Source organism: Mesoplodon bidens, assembly GCF_964165515.1.
Source record: "Mesoplodon bidens genome assembly, chromosome: 2".
Classification (NCBI taxonomy): domain Eukaryota; kingdom Metazoa; phylum Chordata; class Mammalia; order Artiodactyla; family Ziphiidae; genus Mesoplodon; species Mesoplodon bidens.
In genome coordinates, this window is record NC_138177.1 from 41742807 (window position 1) to 41763110 (window position 20304).

Sequence of the window (20304 nt, forward strand, 5' to 3'; positions counted from 1 at the left end):
ATTCATCTCCAAAATACACAACCAGCTCATGCAGCCCTATACCAAAAAACAAACAACCCAATCAAAAAATGGGCAGATCTAAACAGACATTTCTCCAAATAAGATATACAGATGGCCAACAGGCACATGAAAAGATGCTCAACATTGCTAATTATCAGTAAATGCAAATTAAAACTACAATGAGGTGTCACCTTACACAGGTCAGAATGGCCATCATCAAAAAGTCTACAAATAATAAATGCTGGAGAGGGTGTGGAGAAAAGAGAACCCTCCTACACTACTGGTGGGAATGTAAATTGGTGCAGCCACTATGGAGAAAAGTATGGAGGTTCCTTAAAAAACCAAAAGTAGAACTACCATATGATCCAGCAATCCCACTCCTGGGCATATATCTGGAGAAAACCATAATTCGAAAAGATACATGCACCCTGGGGAGACCTTCAAGATGGCGGAAGAGTAAGACGTGGAGATCACCTTCCTCCCTACAAATACATCAGAAATACATCTACATGTGGAACAACCCCTACAGAACACCTACTGAATGCTGGCAGGAGACCTCAGACCTCCCAAAAGGCAAGAAACTCCCCATGTAACTGGGTAGGGCAAAAGAAAAAAGAATAAACAGAGACAAAAGAATAGGGACGGGACCTGCACCAGTGGGAGGGAGCTGTGAAGGAGGAAAGGTTTCCACACACTAGGAAGCCCCTTCACTGGTGGAGATGGCAGGTGGCAGGGAGGGGTGGAAGCTTCGGAGCCACAGAGGAGAGTGCAGCAATAGGGGTGCAGAGGGCAAAGTGGAGAGGGAGAGATTCCTGAGGTGCTGACCAGCACTCACCAGCCCAAGAGGCTTGTCTGCTCAACCACCAGGGCAGGTGGGGGCTGGGAGCTGAGGCTCCGGCTTCTGAGGTCAGATCCCGGGGACAGGACTGGGGTTGGCTGTGTGAACACAGCCTGGAGGGGGCTAGTGTGCCACAGCTAGCCAGGAGGGAGTATGGGAAAAAGTATGCAACTGCCGAAGAGGCAAGAGACTTTTTCTTGCCTCTTTGTTTTGCGGTGCGTGAGAAGAGGGGATTAAGAGCACCGCCTAAACAAGCTCCAGAGATAGGTGCAAGCCGTGGCTATCAGCAAGGACCCCAGAGATGGGCATGAGACACTAAGGCTGCTCCTGCAGCCACCAAGAAGCCTGTGTGCAAGCACAGGTCATTATCCACACCTCCCCTCCCAGAAGCCTGTGCAGCCCGCCACTGCCAGGGTCCCATGATCCAGGGACAACTTCCCCGGGAGAAGATACGGCGCGCCTCAGGCTGGTGCAATGTCACGCCGGCCTCTGCTGCCGCAGGCTCACCGCGCCTTCCGTATCCCTCCCTACCCCCCACCTGAGTGAGCCAGAGCCCTCTAATAAGCTGCTACTTTAACCCCATCCTGTCTGAGTGGGAACAGATGCCCTCAGGTGACCTCCACGTAGAGGTGGGGCCAATCCAAAGCTGAATCCCAGGAGGTGTGGGAACAAAGAAGAGAAATGGAAATTTCTCCCAGCAGCCTCAGGAGCAGTGGATTAAATCTCCACAATCAACTTGATGTACCCTGCATCTCTGGAATACCTGAATAGACAACAAATCATCCCAAATTGAGGTGGTGGACTTTGGGAGCAATGATATGCATATTTTTTTTCCTTTTTCTCTTTTTGTGAGTGTGTATGTGTATGTGTGTGATTTTGTCTGTATAGCTTTGCTTTTACCATTTGTCCTAGGGTTCTGTCTGTCCGTTTTTTTTTGTTTTTTTTAGTACAGTTTTTAGTGCTTGTTATCATTGGTTGATTTGTTTTTTGGTTTGGTGGCTCTCTTCCTTCTTCCTTTTTTTAAATTACTTTTTAATTTGTAATAATTATTTTTTATTTTAATAACTTTATTTAATTTAATTTATTTATTTACTTATTCTTTCTTTCTTTTTCTCTCCCTTTTATTCTGAGCCATGTGGATGACAGGGTCTTGGTGCCCTGGCTGGGTGTCAGGCCTGTGCCTCTGAGGTGGGAGAGCCGAGTTCAGGACACTGGTCCACCAGAGACCTCCCAGCTCCATGTAATATCAAATGGCGAAAACCTCCCAGAGATCTCCATCTCAACGACAGACCCAGATCCACTCAAGGACCAGCAAGCTACAGTGCTGGACACCTTATGCCAAACAACTGGCAAGACAGGAACACAACCCCACCCACTAGCAGAAAGCCTGCCTAAAATCATAATAAGGTCACAGACACCCCAAACCACACCACCAGATGTGGACCTGCCCACCAGAAAGACAAGATGCAGCCTCATCCACCAGAACACAGGCACTAGTCCCCTCCACCAGAAAGCCTACACAACCCACTGAACCAACCTTAGCCACTGCGGACAGACACCAAAAACAACGGGAACTACGAACCTGCAGCCTGCAAAAAGGAGACCCCAAACACAGTAAGTTAAGCAAAATGAGAAGACAGAGAAACACAAAGCAGATGAAGGAGCAAGATAAAAACCCACCAGACCTAACAAATGAAGAGGAAATAGGCAGTCTACCTGAAAAAGAATTCAGAGTAATGACAGTAAAGATGATCCAAAATCCTGGAAACAGGATGGAGAAAATACAAGAAAGATTTAACATGGATCTAGAAGAACTAAAGAGCGAACAATGATAAGCAACACAACAAATGAAATTCAAAATTCTCTAGAAAGAATCAATAGCACAATAACTGAGGCAGAAGAACGGATAAGTGACCTGGAAGATAAAATAGTGGAAATAACTACTGCAGAGCAGAATAAAGAAAAAAGAATGAAAAGAATTGAGGACAGTCTCAGAGACCTCAGGGACAACATTAAACACACCAACATTCAAATTATAGGGGTCGCAGAAGACGAAGAGAAAAAGAAAGGGACTGAGAAAATATTTGAAGAGATTATAGTTGAAAACTTCCCTAATATGGGAAAGGAAATAGTTACTCAACTCCAGAAAGCACAGAGAGTCCCATACAAGATAAATCTAAGGAGAAACACACCAAGACACATATTAATCAAGCTATCAAAAATTAAATACAAAGAAAAACTATTAAAAGCAGCAAGGGAAAAACAACAAATAACATACAAGGGAATCCCCATAAGGTTAACAGCTGATCTTTCAGCAGAAACTCGGCAAGCCAGAGGGGACTGGCAGGACATATTTAAAGTGATGAAAGGGAAAAAACTACAACCAAGATTACTCTACCCAGCAAGGATCTCATTCAGATTCGACGGAGAAATTAAAACCTTTACAGACAAGCAAAACCTAAGAGAATTCAGCACCACCAAACCAGCTTTACAACAAATGCTAGAGGAACTTCTCTAGTCAGGAAACACAAGAGAAGGAAAAAACCTACAATAGGAAACCCAAAACAATTAAGAAAATGGTAATAGGAACATATATATCAATAATTACCTTAAATGTAAATGGATTAAATGGTCCAACCAAAAGACATAGATTGGCTGAATGAATACAAAAACAAGACCCATATATATGCTGTCTACAAGAGACCCACTTCAGACCTAGGGACACATGCAGACTGAAAGTCAGGGGATGGAAAAAGATATCCATACAAATAGAAATGAAAAGAAAGCTGGAGTAGCAATTCTCATATCAGACAAAATGGACTTTAAAATAAAGACTATTACAAGAGACAAAGAAGGACACTACATAATGATCAAGGGATCGATCCAAGAAGAAGATATAACAATTGTAAATATTTATGCACCCAACATCGGAGCACCTCAATACATAAGGCAAATACTAACAGCCATAAAAGGGGAAATTGACAGTAACACAACTACAGTAGGGGACTTTAACACCCCACTTTCACCAATGGACATCATCCAAAATGAAAGTAAATAAGGAAACACAAGCTTTAAATGATACATTAAACAAGATGGCCTAAACTGATATTTATAGGACATTCCATCCAAAAACAACAGAACACACTTCCTTCTCAAGTGCTCATGGAACACTCTCCATGATAGATCACATCTTGGGTCACAAATCAAGCCTTGGTAAACTTAAGAAAATTGAAATCGTATCAAGTATCTTTTCCAACCACAATGCTATGAGATTAGAAATGAACGAAAGGGAAAAAGAACGTAAAAAATACAAACACATGGAGGCTAAACAATACACTACTTAATAACCAAGAGATCACTTAAGAAATCAAAGAGGAAATCAAAAAATACCTAGAAACAAATGACAATGAAAACACGACGACCAAAACCTATGGGATGCAGCAAAAGCAGTTCTAACAGGGAAGTTTATAGAAATACAATCCTACCTTGAGAAACAAGAAACATCTCAAATAAACAATCTAACTTTATACCTAAAGGAACTAGAGAAAGAAGAACAAAAAACCCCAAAGTTAGCAGAAGGAAATAATCACAAAGATCACATCAGATAAATGAAAAAGAAATGAAGGAAACAATAGCAAAGATCAATAAAACTATAATCTGGTTCTTTGAGAAGATAAACAAAATTCATAAACCATTAGCCAGACTCATCAAGAAAAAAAGAGAGAAGACTCAAATCAATAGAATGAGAAATGAAAAAGGAGAAGTAACAACTGACACTGCAGAAATACAAAAGATCATGAGAAATTACTACAAGCAACTCTATGCCAATAAAATGGGCAACCGGGAAGAAATGGACAACTTCTTAGAAATGCAAAACCTACCGAGACTGAACCAGGAAGAAATAGAAAATATGAACAGACCAATCACAAGCACTGAAAGTGACACTGTGATTAAAAACCTTCAACAGGGCCTCCCTGGTGGCGCAGTGGTTGAGAGTCCGCCTGCCGATGCAGGGGATACGGGTTCGTGCCCCGGTCTGGGAGGATCCCATATGCCGCAGAGCGGCTGGGCCCGTGAGCCATGGCCGCTGGGCCTGCGCATCCGGAGCCTGTGCTCCGCAACGGGAGAAGCCACAACAGTGAGAGGCCCGCGTACCGCAAAAAAAAAAAAAAAAAAACCTTCAACAGGGCTTCCCTTGTGGCGCAGTGGTTGCAAGTCCGCCTGCCGATGCAGGGGACACGGGTTCGTGCCCCGGTCCGGGAAGATCCCACATGCCACGGAGCAGATGGGCCCGAAAGCCATGGCCGCTGAGTCTGCGTGTCCGGAGCCTGGGCTCCACAACAGGAGAGGCCACAACAGTGAGAGGCCCGTGAAACGCAAAAAAAAAAAAAAAAAATCTTCCAACAAACAAAAGCCCAGGACCAGATGGCTTCACAGCCGAATTCTATCAAACATTTAAGAAGAGCTAACACCTATCCTTCTCAAACTCTTTCAAAATATAGCAGAGGGAGGAACACTCCCAAACTCATTCTATGAGGCCACCATCACCCTGATACCAAAACCAGAAAAAGACATCACAAACAAAGAAAACTACAGGCCAGTATCACTGATGAACACAGATGCAAAAATCCTCAACAAAATACTAGCAGACAGAATCCAACAGCACAGTAAAAGGATCATACACCATGATCAAGTGGGGTTTATTCAAGGTATGCAAGGATTCTTCAATATACGCAAATCAATCAACGTGATACACCATATTAACAAATTGAAGGAGAAAAACCATATGATCATCTCAATAGATGCAGAGAAAGCTTTCAACAAAATTCAAAACCCATTTATGATAAAAACCCTGCAGAAAGTAGGCATAGAGGGAACTTTCCTCAGCATAATAAAGGCCATATATGACAAACCCACAGCCAACATCGTCCTCAATGGTGAAAAACTGAAACCATTTCCATTAAGATCAGGAACAAGACAAGGTTGCCCATTCTCACCACTATTACTCAACATAGTTTTGGAAGTGTTAGCCACAGCAGCCAGAGAACAAAAAGAAATATAAGGAATCCAAATTGGAAAAGAAGAAGTAAAGCTGTCACTGTTTGCAGATGACATGATACTATACATAGAGAATCCTAAAGATGCTACCAGAAAACTACTAGAGCTAATCAATGAATTTGGTAAAGTAGCAGGATACAAAACTAATGCACAGAAATCTCCGGCATTCCTATACACTAATGATGAAAAATCTGAAAGTGAAATTAAGAAAACACTTCCCTTTATCATTGCAACAAAAAGAATAAAATATATAGGAATAAACCTACATAAGGAGACAACAGACCTGTATGCAGAAAATTATAAGACACTGATGAAAGAAATTAAAGATGATACAAATAGATGGAGAGATAAAATACCATGTTCTTGGATTGGAAGAATCAACATTGTGAAAATGACTCTACTACCCAAAGCAATCTACAGATTCAATGCAATCCCTATCAAACTACCAATGGCATTTTTCACAGAACTAGAACAAAAAATTTCACAGTTTGTATGGAAACACACAAAAGACCCCGAATAGCCAAAGCAATCTTGAGAACGAAAAATGGAGCTGGGGGAATCAGGCTCCCTGACTGCAGACTATACTACAAAGCTACAGTAATCAAGACAGTATGGTACTGGCACAAAAACAGAAAGATAGATCAATGGAACAGGATAGAATGCCCAGAGATAAACCCACGCACATATGGTCACCTTATCTTTGATAAAGGAGGCAAGAATATACAGTGGAGAAAAGACAGCATCTTCAATAAGGGGTGCTGGGAAAACTGGACAGGTACATGTAAGAGTATGAAATTAGAACACTCTCTAACACCATACACAAAAATAAACTCAAAATGGATTAAAGACCTAAGTGTAAGGCCAGACACTGTCAAACTCATAGAGGAAAACATAGGCAGAACACTCTATGACATAAATCACAGCAAGATCCTTTTTGACCCACCTCCTAGAGAAATGGAAGTAAAAACGAAAATAAACAAATGGGACCTAATGAAACTTAAAAGCTTTTGCACAGCAAAGGAAACCATAAACAAGACCAAAAGACAACCCTCAGAATGGGAGAAAATATTTGCAAATGAAGCAACTGACAAAGGATTAATCTCTGAAACTTACAAGCAGCTCATGCAGCTCATGCAGCTCAGTAACAAAAAAAACAAACAACCCAATCCAAAAATGGGCAGAAACCTAAATAGACATTTCTCCAAAGAAGATATACGGATTGCCAGCAGACACATGAAAGAATGCTCCACATCATTAATCATTAGAGAAATGCAAATCAAAACTACAATGAGATATCATCTCACACCAGTCAGAATGGCCATCATCAAAAAATCTAGAAACAATAAGTGCTGGACAGGGTGTGGAAAAAAGGGAACACTCTTGCACTGCTGGTGGAAATGTGAATTGGTACAGCCACTATGGAGAACAGTATGGAGGTTCCTTAAAAAACTTAAAATAGAATTACCATATGACCCAGCAATCCCACTACTGGGCATATACCATGAGATGACCATAATTCAAAAAGAGTCATATACCAAAATGTTCATTGCAGGTCTATTTACAATAGCCAGGAGATGGAAGCAACCTAAGTGTCCATCATCGGATGAATGGATAAAGAAGATATAGCACATATATACAATGGAATATTACTCAGCCATAAAAACAAAGGAGATTGAGTTATTTGTAGTGAGGTGGATGGACCCAGAATCTGTCATACAGAGTGAAGTAAGTCAGAAAGAGAAAGACAAATACCGTATGCTAACACAGATTTATGGAATCTAAGAAAAAAAAATGTCATGAGGAACCTTGGGGTAAGACAGGAATAAAGACACAAACCTACTACAGAATGGACTTGAGGATATGGGGAAGGGGAAGGGTAAGCTGTGACAAAGCGAGAGAGTGGCATGGACATATATACACTACCAAACATAAAATAGATAGCTAGTGGGTAGCAGCTGCAGAGCACAGAGAGATCAGCTTGGTACTTTGTGACCACCCAAAGCAGTGGGATACGGAGGGTGGGAGGGAGGGAGATGCAAGAAGGAAGAGATATGGGAACATATGTATATGTAAAACTGATTCACTTTGTTATAAAGCAGAAACTAACACACCATTGTAAAGCAATTATACTATAATAAAGATGTAAAAAAAAAAAGGAAAAAAAGGGAGAAGACTCAAATCAATAGAATTAGAAATAAAAAGGAGAAGTAATAACAGATGCTGCAGAAATACAAAGGATCATGACAGATTACTACAAGCAACTATATGCCAATAAAATGGATAACCTGGAAGAACTGGACAAATTCTTAGAAAAGCACAACCTTCTGAGACTGAACCAAAAAGAAATAGAAAATATAAACAGACCAATGTGATTGGGCTGAACTGAACTATGATTAAATTTCAACTGAAATTGAAACTGTGATTAAAAACCTTCCAACAAACAAAAGCACAGGAACAGATGGCTTCACTGGCAAATTCTATCAAACATTTAGAGAAGAGCTAACACCTATCCTTCTCAAACTCTTCCAAAATATAGCAGAGGGAGGAATACTCCCAAACTCATTCTACAAGGCCACCATCAACCTGATACCAAAATCAGACAAAGATGTCACAAAGAAAGAAAACCACAGGCCAGTATCTCTGACAAACACAGATTCAAAAATCCTCAACAAAATACTAGCAAACAGAATCCATCAGCACATTAAAATGATCATACACCATTATCAAGTGGGGTTATCCCAGAAATGCAAGGATTCTTAAATATACGCAAATCAATCAACGTGATACACCATATTAACAAACTGAAGAATAAAAACCATATGATCATCTCAAAAGATGCAGAAAAAGCTTTCAACAAAATTCAACACCCATTTATGATAAAAACCCTCCAGAAACTAGGCATAGAGGGGACTTACCTCAACATAATAAAGGCCATATATGACAAACCCACAGCCAACATCATCCTCAGTGGTGAAAAACTGAAACCATTTCCATTAAGATCAGGAACAAGACAAGTTTCCTCACTCAGCACTCTTATTCAACATTGTTTTGGAAGTTTTAGCCACAGCAGCCAGAGAAGAAAAAGAAATAAAAGGAATCCAAATTGGAAAAGAAGAAGTAAAGCTGTCACTGTTTGCAGATGACATGATCCTATACATAGAGAATCCTAAAGATGTTACCAGAAAACTACTAGAGCTAATCAATGAATCTGGTAAAGTAGCAGGATACAAAATTAATGCACAGAAATCTCTTGCATTCCTATACACTAATGATGAAAAATCTGAAAGTGAAATTAAGGAAACACTCCCATTTACCACTGCAACAAAAAGAATAAAATATCTAGGAATAAACCTACCTAAGGAGACAAAAGACCTGTATGCAGAAAACTATAAGACACTGATGAAAGAAATTAAAGAAGATACAAATAGATGGAGAGATATACCATGTTCTTGGATTGGAAGAATCAACATTGAGAAAATGACTCTACTACCCAAAGCAATCTACAGATTCAATGCAATCCCTATCAAACTACCACTGGCATTTTTCACAGAAGTAGAGCAAAAAATTTCACAATTTGTATGGAAACACAAAAGACTCCGAATGGCCAAAGCAATCTTGAGAAAGAAAAACGGAGCTGGAGGAATCAGGCTCCCCGACTTCAGAGTATACTACCAAGCTACAGTAATCAAGACAGTATGGTACTGGCACAAAAATGGAAATATAGATCAATGAAACAGGATAGAATGCCCAGAGATAAACCCACACACATATGATTACCTTATTTTTGATAAAGGAGGCAAGAATATAAAATGGAGAAAAGACAGCCTCTTCAATAAGGGGTGCTGGGAAAACTGGTCAGCTACATGTAAAAGAATGAAATTAGAACACTCACTAACACCATACACAAAAATAAACTCAAAATGGATTAAAGACCTAAGTGTAAGGCCAGACACTGTCAAACTCTTAGAGGAAAACATAGGCAGAACACTCTATGACATAAATCACAGCAAGATGCTTTTTGACCCACCACCTAGAGAAATGGAAATAAAAACAAAAATAAACAAATGGGACGTAATAAAACTTAAATGCTTTTGCACAGCAAAGGAAACCATCAACAAGACCAAAAGACAACCCTCAGAAATGGGAGAAAATATTTGCAAATGAAGCAACTGACAAAGGATTAATCTCCAAAATTTACAAGCAGCCCATGAAGCTCAATAGCAAAAAACCAAAAAACCCAATCCAAAAATGGGGAGAAGACCTAAGTAAACATTTCTCCAAAGAAGATATACAGATTGCCGACAAACACATGAAACAATACTCAACATCACTAATCATTAGAGAAATGCAAATCAAAACTACAATGAGGCATCACCTCGTCCCAGTCAGAATGGGCATCATCAAAAAATCGACGAACAATAAATGCTGGAGAGGGTGTGGAGAAAAGGGAACCCTCTTGCACCACTGCTGGGAATGTAAATTGATACAGCCACTACAGAGAACAGTATGGAGGTTCCTTAAAAAACTAAAAATAGAACTACCATACGACCCAGCAATCCCACTACTGGGCATATACCCTGAGAAAACCATAATTCCAAAAGGGTCATGTACCATAATGTTCACTGCAGCTCTATTTGCAAAAGCCAGGACATGGAAGCAGTCTAAGTGTCCATCGACAGATGAATGGATAAAGAAGATGTGGCACATATATACAATGGAATATTACTCAGCCATAAAAAGAAAAGAAATTGAGTTATTTGTAGTGAGGTGGATGGATCTAGAGTCTGTCATACTGACTGAAGTAAGTCAGAAAGAGAAAAACAAATACTGCATGCTAACACACATATATGGAATCTAAAAAAATAAAAAGGTCATGAAGAACCTAGGGGCAAGACAGGAATAAAGATGCAGACCTACTAGAGAATGGACTTGAGGACATGGGGAGGAGGAAGGGTAAGCTGGGACAAAGTAAGAGAGTGGCATGGACATATATACACTACCAAATGTAAAATTGATAGCTAGTGGTAAGCAGCTGCATAGCACAGGGATATCAGCTCAGTGCTTTGTGACCACCTAGAGGGGTAGAATAAGGAAGGTGGGAGAGAGGAAGACGCAAGAGGGAAGAGGTATAGGGATATATGTATATGTATAGCTGATTCACTTTGTTATAAAGCAGAAACTAATACACCATTGTAATGCAATTATACTCCAGTAAAGATGTTAAGAGAAAAAAGAGATATATGCACCCCAATGTTCACTGCAGCACTATTTAAAATAGCCAAGACATGGAAGCAACCTAAATGTCCATCAACAGATGAAAGGATAAAGAAGATGTGGTGTGTGTGTATACACACACACACACACACACACACACACACACACAATGGAATATTACTCAGCCATAAAAAAGAATGAAATAATGCCATTTGTAGCAACATGGATGGACCTAGAGATTACCGTGCTAAGTGAAGTCAGTCAGAGAGAGAGAAAGACAAATACCATATGATATCACTTAACATGTGGAATCTAAAATACGACACAAATCAACATATCTACAAAACAGAAACAGACTCTCAGACATAGAGAACAGACTTCTGGTTGCCAAGGGAGAGGGGAGGTGGTGGAGGGAAGGACTGAGAGTTTGGGATTAACATATGCAAACTAGTATATATAGGATGGATAAAGAAACAACAAGGTCCTACTGTATAGCACAGGGAACTATATTCAATATCCTCTGATAAACGATATTGGAAAAGGATATATATATATGTATGCATATATATAACTCAATCAGTCTGCTGTACAATGGATACTAACACAACACTGTAAATCAGCTATACTTCAATTTAAAAAAATAACAGTGTGATATAGGAAAAGGAAAGATCAAGTGTATTTTCAGATTGTGTTTTATACTTAAACTCAAAGCAACTCAATTTTTAAAAACACCATCAAGATAATAAAAGAATTTGATAAGGAGGGTAAAAATAAGTAGGCAAATACAAATAACCCCAATAAAATACAAATAACACTAATAAAATACAAATAACCCCAATAAAAGTAGAAGCTACAACACAGAATTAAATTTATTAAGAAATCTTATTGCTTAATACTATAAAATCTCAATGAAAACATAAAACAAGATCTGATTCAATTTACAGGTAAGTGTATGTTCCTGGATGGAAAGTCAATATTTAACAAAATTTTCCTGTTTATATGTAAGGTGTGCAATTATACAATTCCAAAATGAATCCCAATTCTACTTCTTTTTCTTTTCTTTTGGGACCAGATAGAATTATTTTTAAATTCCTATGGAAGAGTATACATCACAGAGAAGTCAAGAAATTCTGAAAAGTATTAGTGACAGGAGAGTTGCCTTATCAGATATTAAAATTTATTCAAAATAGCCAACTTTTATTATTGGCACAGGAATAAACAAACAGATTAGTGGAAAAGAAGAGCAAGTCCAAAAACAGATCGAATATATAAGAATATCTGATATATAGCAAAGTGGCAACAATCAGCTAAATAAAAATGGCAGTTGGAGAAGTACAAAAAGGAAGAAAGAATCTACCACACCACTACAAATCTTCATTCTAAGGTGCCTGCTGTCACAGTATGGAGTATCATAGTCCTAAGAGTGTAATGACTACATCATTAAATTCAGGAATGGTGTATCAGAAACACAGGAAGCAAAAAGAAAAAAAAGAACGAAGAAAATCTCAAGATACCAAAAAAAAAAAGAAAGAAAAGTACTAAGTTTTAATAATGAGAGGACAAAAAGGAACCTTGGCAAAGACTTCGAGACTGGATGTTCTACAATCATTCGTTCATCCACACAACCAGCATTTACTGAAAGCAAGGAATACAGAGCTGACACACAGGTAAAGAAGTACAGTGTAATATAAATGTCAAAGTATCTGTGCAACTATATTAAGAAGATGTCCATACATTTTATCTATGAAAATAAGAGAAAAGTTCATAGAAAAGATAGCATTTAAACTTGGTATTTAGAATGACTGAACGTTCTTAAAGAGGAAAAGGTTGTGGGAGTGGGATAGGGATTAACAAGGCATTTCCAGAAAGAGGGAAGAGATGTGCAAATGCAAAAGTGCATGAGAAAACACGCGGTGGTTGGAGAAGAGAAGCTGGGGTAGGTAAGTATTGATTCTGCTAATGTTTCAGTTGCCCCTTTCCAGGCAAAGATGCCATCTGTTTGCATACTAGATTTGTCTCCTCAGAATCAAATTCCTTCCAATAGCAATCTAAGTTCTACAGATCAACCAAAGGACAGATTCACTGCAATCAAGTTCAGTGGAGGATAATCTTAGGAAAAGTAACACTGCCAGACTTAAATCTTGAGCAGTTCAAACCATGAGACCTTTCTTTTATTTCCTGTTTTCTCTGTCTGCCTCTTTACCAGACAGACACAAATAGAGGAGTAGCCCTGAGAATATCTGTCTATACCTCTTAAGGCACTAGAATTCTACACTATAAACTATAAGTATGACAATGTATTGATATTTTTAAATGCTGATTTTTTTTTCCCCATTGAGAAATACTACTGGGAAAAGTCAATTGAATCTCAATTGTAAACTGTTTCAATTTGGATCTAAGGGTAAACAACACAGTGTCCTTTGTTTGTGGGCACAGGGGGGGAATTATTATTAAGTACCTTTACAAATTCTTGAAATTTTGGAAACAGACACATGACAGACACGATATTAACACTCCTATGGATAACTTAATTTTTAGAAGTGTGACTGGTTTGATCTGAGGAAGCAGCATTTCCACTTGATAAATTACTAATGCTTTATTTCTGAAGAAGAATGTGTAGTAAGTTATCTGGACATTTTTGCTAGCAGATAGGACTGCTGCAGATATTTCTATATTAATAGCTGGGACTTATCAGAATTAGAAGGTGGGAGTGGGGGCTTGTTCTGGGGTTTCTATTTTCTGTCTTAATACGTGGGAAGAATGCCTCAATCAAAACTGTGTGACTTTTTAAGGGAAATATGTATCTGTGGAATGAGATTTTTAGAAAAGCCAATCTGGAGGACATTTTATCGTTCAGACTTAAGGCTGCTATTATTTGGTGTACTTATATAATCCCACCTAGTACCCTTGATGGCACAATATGGCCAGATACAGAGCTAGGAGGTTAAAAAAGAGGGGCGTGGGGTGCCTTCTTGGTCTTGTTCAGTGTTTCTCAAAGTATAGCTGTGTGCAATTAACTGGGATGCTTGTTTAAAATTTCAGATTCTGATCCCCCACTTTCAGAGTCTGATTCAATACTCTGGAGTAGGACTCAGGAATCTACACTTTTAACTACTACATCAGCTGATTCTGATGCAGAAGAGAAACACTGATGCATGCAGTAATGGCACAGGACAAATTAATGATAACCACTACAGACGTTAACTTAGAATATTTTCCTAAGTGAATAAAACAGTTGATTTAATAAAACTATTATCATTGACTTTAGTTACACTGATAAATATTAACAATTATACTATAACTCATTGCTGATAGTTAATAATGCCGTACAGCTCTTTAAAAAGCTATACCAAAAGGGCAATTTTTCAAGACTTTTTGTCAAAATATCACTCTATAACAGAAATACAGTTCAAAAAATGGACTATCAAAACTTTAAAAAATATATAATTTAAATAAAGCCCTTTTATTACAAGGTCCTTAAGGGAATACTGTTACGCTGTTCAGACTTTTTTTTTTTTTTAGATAGTAGAACTGATCTTTTTTCATATCTTTTCTCTGGTATAAGAAGCACACGCTCTACCACAATCTCACAGTCCTCACCCCACACACTCCTACACATATACGGGTTTTTTAAACAAGTCGATCTTTTAAATATTTTACACTGCATTCAAATAAAAAGTAATCAAAAATAACACGTGCCACACAACGTCTATGTTAGAGTGACTCTTGCATGGGTATGGACCACTGAATTCACCTATTAGATATTTCATTTATAGATAAATAAATTGATTTATAGATCAATAAAGAATCATTATGGGACAGCTGACTAGACATGAAAATAATCTAATTACTTTAAACCAGATATTATCATGGTAGCCACTGAAACAATATATCTATATGTGCACACACATGTATGTATATACATGTATATATACACATACATATATACATATATATAATTTAAGGCTTATTAAAGATACTTACTACTATTAATAATGTAGCTCGGAATCATTTTACCTTTTAATATTGCTGCTGAAATTCCAATGGTAGCACAAAACAGGGGGGAAAAAAGCAAAGGCATTAAAGAGTTATATGGAATAATATTTTGCCTGTGTTTGATGTGCTTAAATGCATGTATATAGGAAAGAAGATCTGAGTTGGAAAAAAGGGCTCAGAAAAAAAACCAAACAGGCACATAGGCGGATTTAAGAAGATCAGAAATCCTTTCTACTGTTTCTATTTATACATCCTTACATACATCCTACTCACTCCACAGTCCTTAAATAGTTGACATCTGAATGAATCTCAAAGAATAAAGCAATACAAGACAAGACAAAACACTAATCTGGCTAGCACTAGATTATTGCTAAACTTTTTTTTTTTATTGTTCCAGTTGGAAGATATACTGAATTGAAATGAATAAGTTTCCTGCCTATCTACCAAGCAAACATCCCAACATCAACAACCCTGTACAGATTATACAACTTTATCCATTTAAGGGTGGGTGGGAGGAGTACTGCTCTCTCTATAGGTATCTCCAGTGGATAAGAAAGACTGCTGTTATAAGCAGGATTTCAGTCTGTCTGATGGTTCACTTTCCCTCATTTCTCCTCTCCTCTATTCCTAGATGTGAAACTATGAAAGAATACTAGTTAAGACCTTGCATTTATACAGCAATTTGGGTTTCAAAGAGCTTTCAAGTTACTAACAAACATTTTGGCCTAGAGAGGACTATATCATGAATCAAGGCATGCTATTTTGTTCTTCAGGCATCAGCCATGTGTAACTCTTGTAACTTATAAATATCTATGTGATGAACTTGGATCTCAATGGAAAGAAGCTGCTAGATTTCTATTGCCTTCATCAAGACAGTGGTCACTTGATTACAGGTGGCCTGGTAAAACCCCACTACTATTATATTGTATACAACACCCTTCTATACAATCTCTTTTTATTCCTTATTAAAAAAATAGAAGATGTAGTATCAATGAAATTGAATGGTGAACATCTGTGGATATTAAAAACGACTCGGTGTAATCTGTTGTATTTTTATCACTGGGCAGAATTATAGCAAAAATTATAAATTACATACAAATATATTATTCTAGAAACATTCTAACTCAGCGAACAAAGCAAAATAAACATTTTACTACCCTTTTTTCCGAAAGAAAAATATATTTTGAAACCATCTTCTAAAAAGTTTACTTCTTTTACCAGTGAACCATAAATAATCTTTTTGTAACTCATTTTTGTTATCAAGTTCGGAAAATTAATGCTAAGCTGAATACAAATGATTTTTTACCCTTACCTCGATCTTTTGCTTTGTCAGAAAGGAGCACCTCTACCTCCTCATATTCCCGGATGGCATCCAATATGATACTTCCTTCTTTACTGAATAAGAACAGCATGGGGATCGTGATGTCATCTGTGTCCTTTCCATCACCTGCCATCTGGAACAGAGGGGCAGTATCACTGCTGCTCCCCTCATTGTCATCTAGCCAGAAAATGAATACAGCAAACATAAAAACGTTCGTCCATTAAAAAGGTCTAGCTACCAACCTTTACTGTTTTTTACCTGTTGATGGCATTAATTTTCTGCATCAAGAACTATAAAAACACTCATACTTTTGGGGTCCACTAATTCTACTCCTAGAAATCTATCCTGAGGAAATAATTCAAAAGAAGCAAAATGATCTATGCCTGAAAAAGTTTACTGGAGTGCTTTTTGTAACTGTCAACAACTGTAAACTATTATAAGTAAATTATAATGAACTACCTGAGGGAACACATAGAAAAACAAAATGTTATTATTACATAAAAAAAGTAGAACACAAAATTCTATGATTATGACTATAAAAATTTCATATGCTGGGGCTTCCCTGGTGGTGCAGTGGTTGAGAGTCCGCCTGCCGATGCAGGGGACACAGGTTGGTGCCCTGGTCCGGGAAGATCCCACGTGCCGTGGAGCGGCTAGGCCCGTGAGCCATGGCTGCTGAGCCTGCGCGTCTGGAGCCTGTGCTCCGCAACGGGAGAGACCACAAAAGTGACAGGCCCGCGTACCGCAAAAAAAAAAAAAAAAAAAAAAAAAATTCATATGCTTATGAAAAAGCCTAAAAATGGAAAAATTCAAAGGAATTACAATGATAGAACTATGACATTTTATTGTTGTTTAGGATTTCTTCTAATGGCATTATATTGTTTTACCAAACTACAAATTGACGGTTCTTTTTAATATACTGTTCACAAGGAATAATTATGACTATACTGTTTTTTCCTCTGTAAGTTGAATGAAACACTATTGTTACTTTACACTGGTTAAATAATAGGAGTACAACTGCTAAACACTGTTTTATTGGTGATGCCAGTTATGTCCAGCCCTAATCTTACATGCCAGTCTCCCTGGAGAACCTGCCCATCCCTTCTCAGACAGCTTGCATGGATAGGCCCTTCTAAGTGGAGAATACCATGTAGAACCCATCCCCTTAGCAGTAACTGACTAGACAAAGGATGGCTACCTGACCCTCAGTCTCTCTGCTGCTTGTCACTGTTACAACCACTCAACTCCACCACTGTAGCTTGAAAGTGGCTATAGATGACATGGAAACAAACTGACATGCTGTGTTCTAGTAAAACTTTCATTTACAAAAACAGGCAGTGAGCTGAACTTGGCTTGCAGGCTGTAGTTTGCCAACCACTGATTTAAGTTATGAAGCAGAATTTCTCCTAATACTTAGACTAATGAAATTCATGCATTCATTAAATCAATACTGGCGTGCTGATATGAGATAAGCAAAAGGCATAGTAAATAATTTTTCAGTGAAATAAATCCTACTGTTTTATTTTAAATCTCTTAATGTTTATTTACCCTGAGTTCAAAAAGGAAATCTATCCTAATTAAAAAGAATAAATTCAGGGCCTCCCTGGTGGCGCAGTGGTTGAGAGTCCGCCTGCCGATGCAGGGGATACGGGTTCGTGCCCCGGTCTGGGAGGATCCCATATGCCGCGGAGCGGCTGGGCCCGTGAGCCATGGCCGCTGGGCCTGCGCATCCGGAGCCTGTGCTCCGCAACGGGAGAGGCCACAACAGTGAGAGGCCCGCATACCGCAAAAAAAAAAAAAAAAAAAAAAATAAATTCAAAATGGAGTTCCCCTGTGAGACAATCTATACAGAAGAACTAATTTCACAAATAGGATGTGACCTCAGGTTTTCCAGTTCTTTCTGAATGTAAACTCATATTTACTTAAAGCATAGAAAAATTTATATTTTCCCTGATAGTCATGCCCTGCTTGTCACGGTATCAGTGATTTTTTGTGGAAAATGAAAAGGCAAACACACTGGTTGAAACACATGCGTAAAATGATTTGAAGTTTATAATTTCAGTGGAAAAAGACCCAAGGAGATAAAAACTTGCCAGCAACTAGTGCTTATACCCATATATCATGGGTATAAGTCAGTTATTTTAGGAAATTTTATATATATTATCTTCAAACCTTACAACCACCTAAAAGATATTTATTACCATTTTCACTGGAGCTAAAAAATACGCTATGGAATAAACAGATAAAGAAACTAAAGCTGGGCCAAGGTTACACCATGATTTTGTGGCAGAGCCAGGAACTACAACCCCACGTGTCTGAATCCAAAGCCGGCAGCTATGTGGAGTAATGGATACTTTCAGTGATTTCCCACTGGGGGTGGCAGGGTGTAATTCTTGCTCCTAGGGGGCTTAGGATCTCGTGGGCCCATTTTTTTATCCATGGTATTGGGTGTTTTTAGCACTCACTCCTACTGCACCTTCACACCGGACCCCAAGTACTTTTACTGGCATTAATATATAGAAACTCAAATCTAGACTTTCAAACAAGATATGAGATATATACACATTCTTAAGAGAGTCATTGGATTACCTATCCAGTATGCCAGCTAGTGAAGTAAAAATAATGACAAACTCTGATAAAAGTTTGGAAAATGAAAGGAAAAATCCTAAAAATTATGTCTTAGTCAACACAATGACATGGAGGCTTACTTACCAATAACAATGCCACCAATGGCTCCAGCATTCTGGATGTTGCGTGCCTTTTCTGCAAACATGCACTGTCCTCTTTGTATCAAAGCAATCTTTCCCATCACTGCCTCAGGGTTAGTAAGCTCTGAACAACCATTGTACGGTTTACTGCTTGCAACAAATCCTCTTGTCTGGCAGAAATAAAAGTAACTTAAGTAATCTTTTATCTTCTCCAATCACTACCTAGTCATTAAAATTCAATATCTAGAGCTTTAAGTAGACCTCACTTCTTTTCTAATGATAACATATACAATATATATTTCGCATACATTTTCGTTTCGAACATTTTGCATATTATAGTACCCAACCAATATTTCTACTGTGCTTTGCAGTTTATGAAGCATTTTTATGTAAATTACTAAACCAGATCTTTATAATGACTCTGAGTGAAGTAATACAGATAATATTTCCATTTTACGTATGGGAAAACTGAGATTCAGTTTACATAATTTGCTCAAAATCACCATGTTAGTAAGTGGTAAAGTTGGAACCTCAGGCTGACTCACTACGTACCCATACCTACACTTACAAGAAGCTGGGAACCATTTTTAAACCATCACTGGTAACAGAAAAAATTTTTCAAAGAGGGGAAAATGGATTTGGTCTACATGAATCTGCAAGCAGTTCTTCTTCCTAGAAAAATTAAATCCACCAGAGAGCTGATATTAAAGATGTGAGTGTAAAGATGTTTTAAGATCCTTCTCTCTCTTAGAAGGTAAACTCCATGAGGGCATAAATCTTCACTGGTTTTTGTAAACTTGATACTCAGCAAATATCTAAAATACTGCCCAGAATAAGAGTTACTGAATAAATGAATCAACTATAAACCTACATAGCCTTAAAATATACACTAGAAAAAGTTTAAATTGGGGATAATAGAGTTCAAAGACCACGGGCTTTAGATGATCAGAATACTTGGGTTCTGGTCTAGTGGCTATAGCTTTGCTACCAGTTAGTCACATAGTTGAACCTGTGAACTTCGTTTCCTACAGTAAAACTAATAGGATAGACTAGCTTAATGGCCTTCCAAATTTGCTCAGTGTCTGATGCTCTCCATAGCCACTTGTCCAGAGCACCTCTGCTTTAGCTGTTCCCTACATTAAGCCTCTGAATTAGATTTTTGTTCAAAG

At 38.2% G+C, this 20304-nt stretch overlaps 1 protein-coding gene across 3 annotated transcripts in view; it reads right to left on the reverse strand.

Moving 5' to 3' along the window:
* The window catches only part of EDEM3 (ER degradation enhancing alpha-mannosidase like protein 3), a 90223-nt gene that overhangs the window by 22452 nt on the left and 47467 nt on the right, over positions 1-20304 (reverse strand). For all 3 annotated transcript variants that reach the window (XM_081223508.1, XM_081223509.1, XM_081223510.1), the window contains exons 18-19: positions 19140-19305; positions 16419-16604 (exon numbers count right to left, since the gene is read on the reverse strand). In XM_081223508.1, the coding sequence (XP_081079634.1) occupies positions 16419-16604; positions 19140-19305 (352 nt within the window). The remainder of the gene's footprint in view (positions 1-16418; positions 16605-19139; positions 19306-20304) is intronic.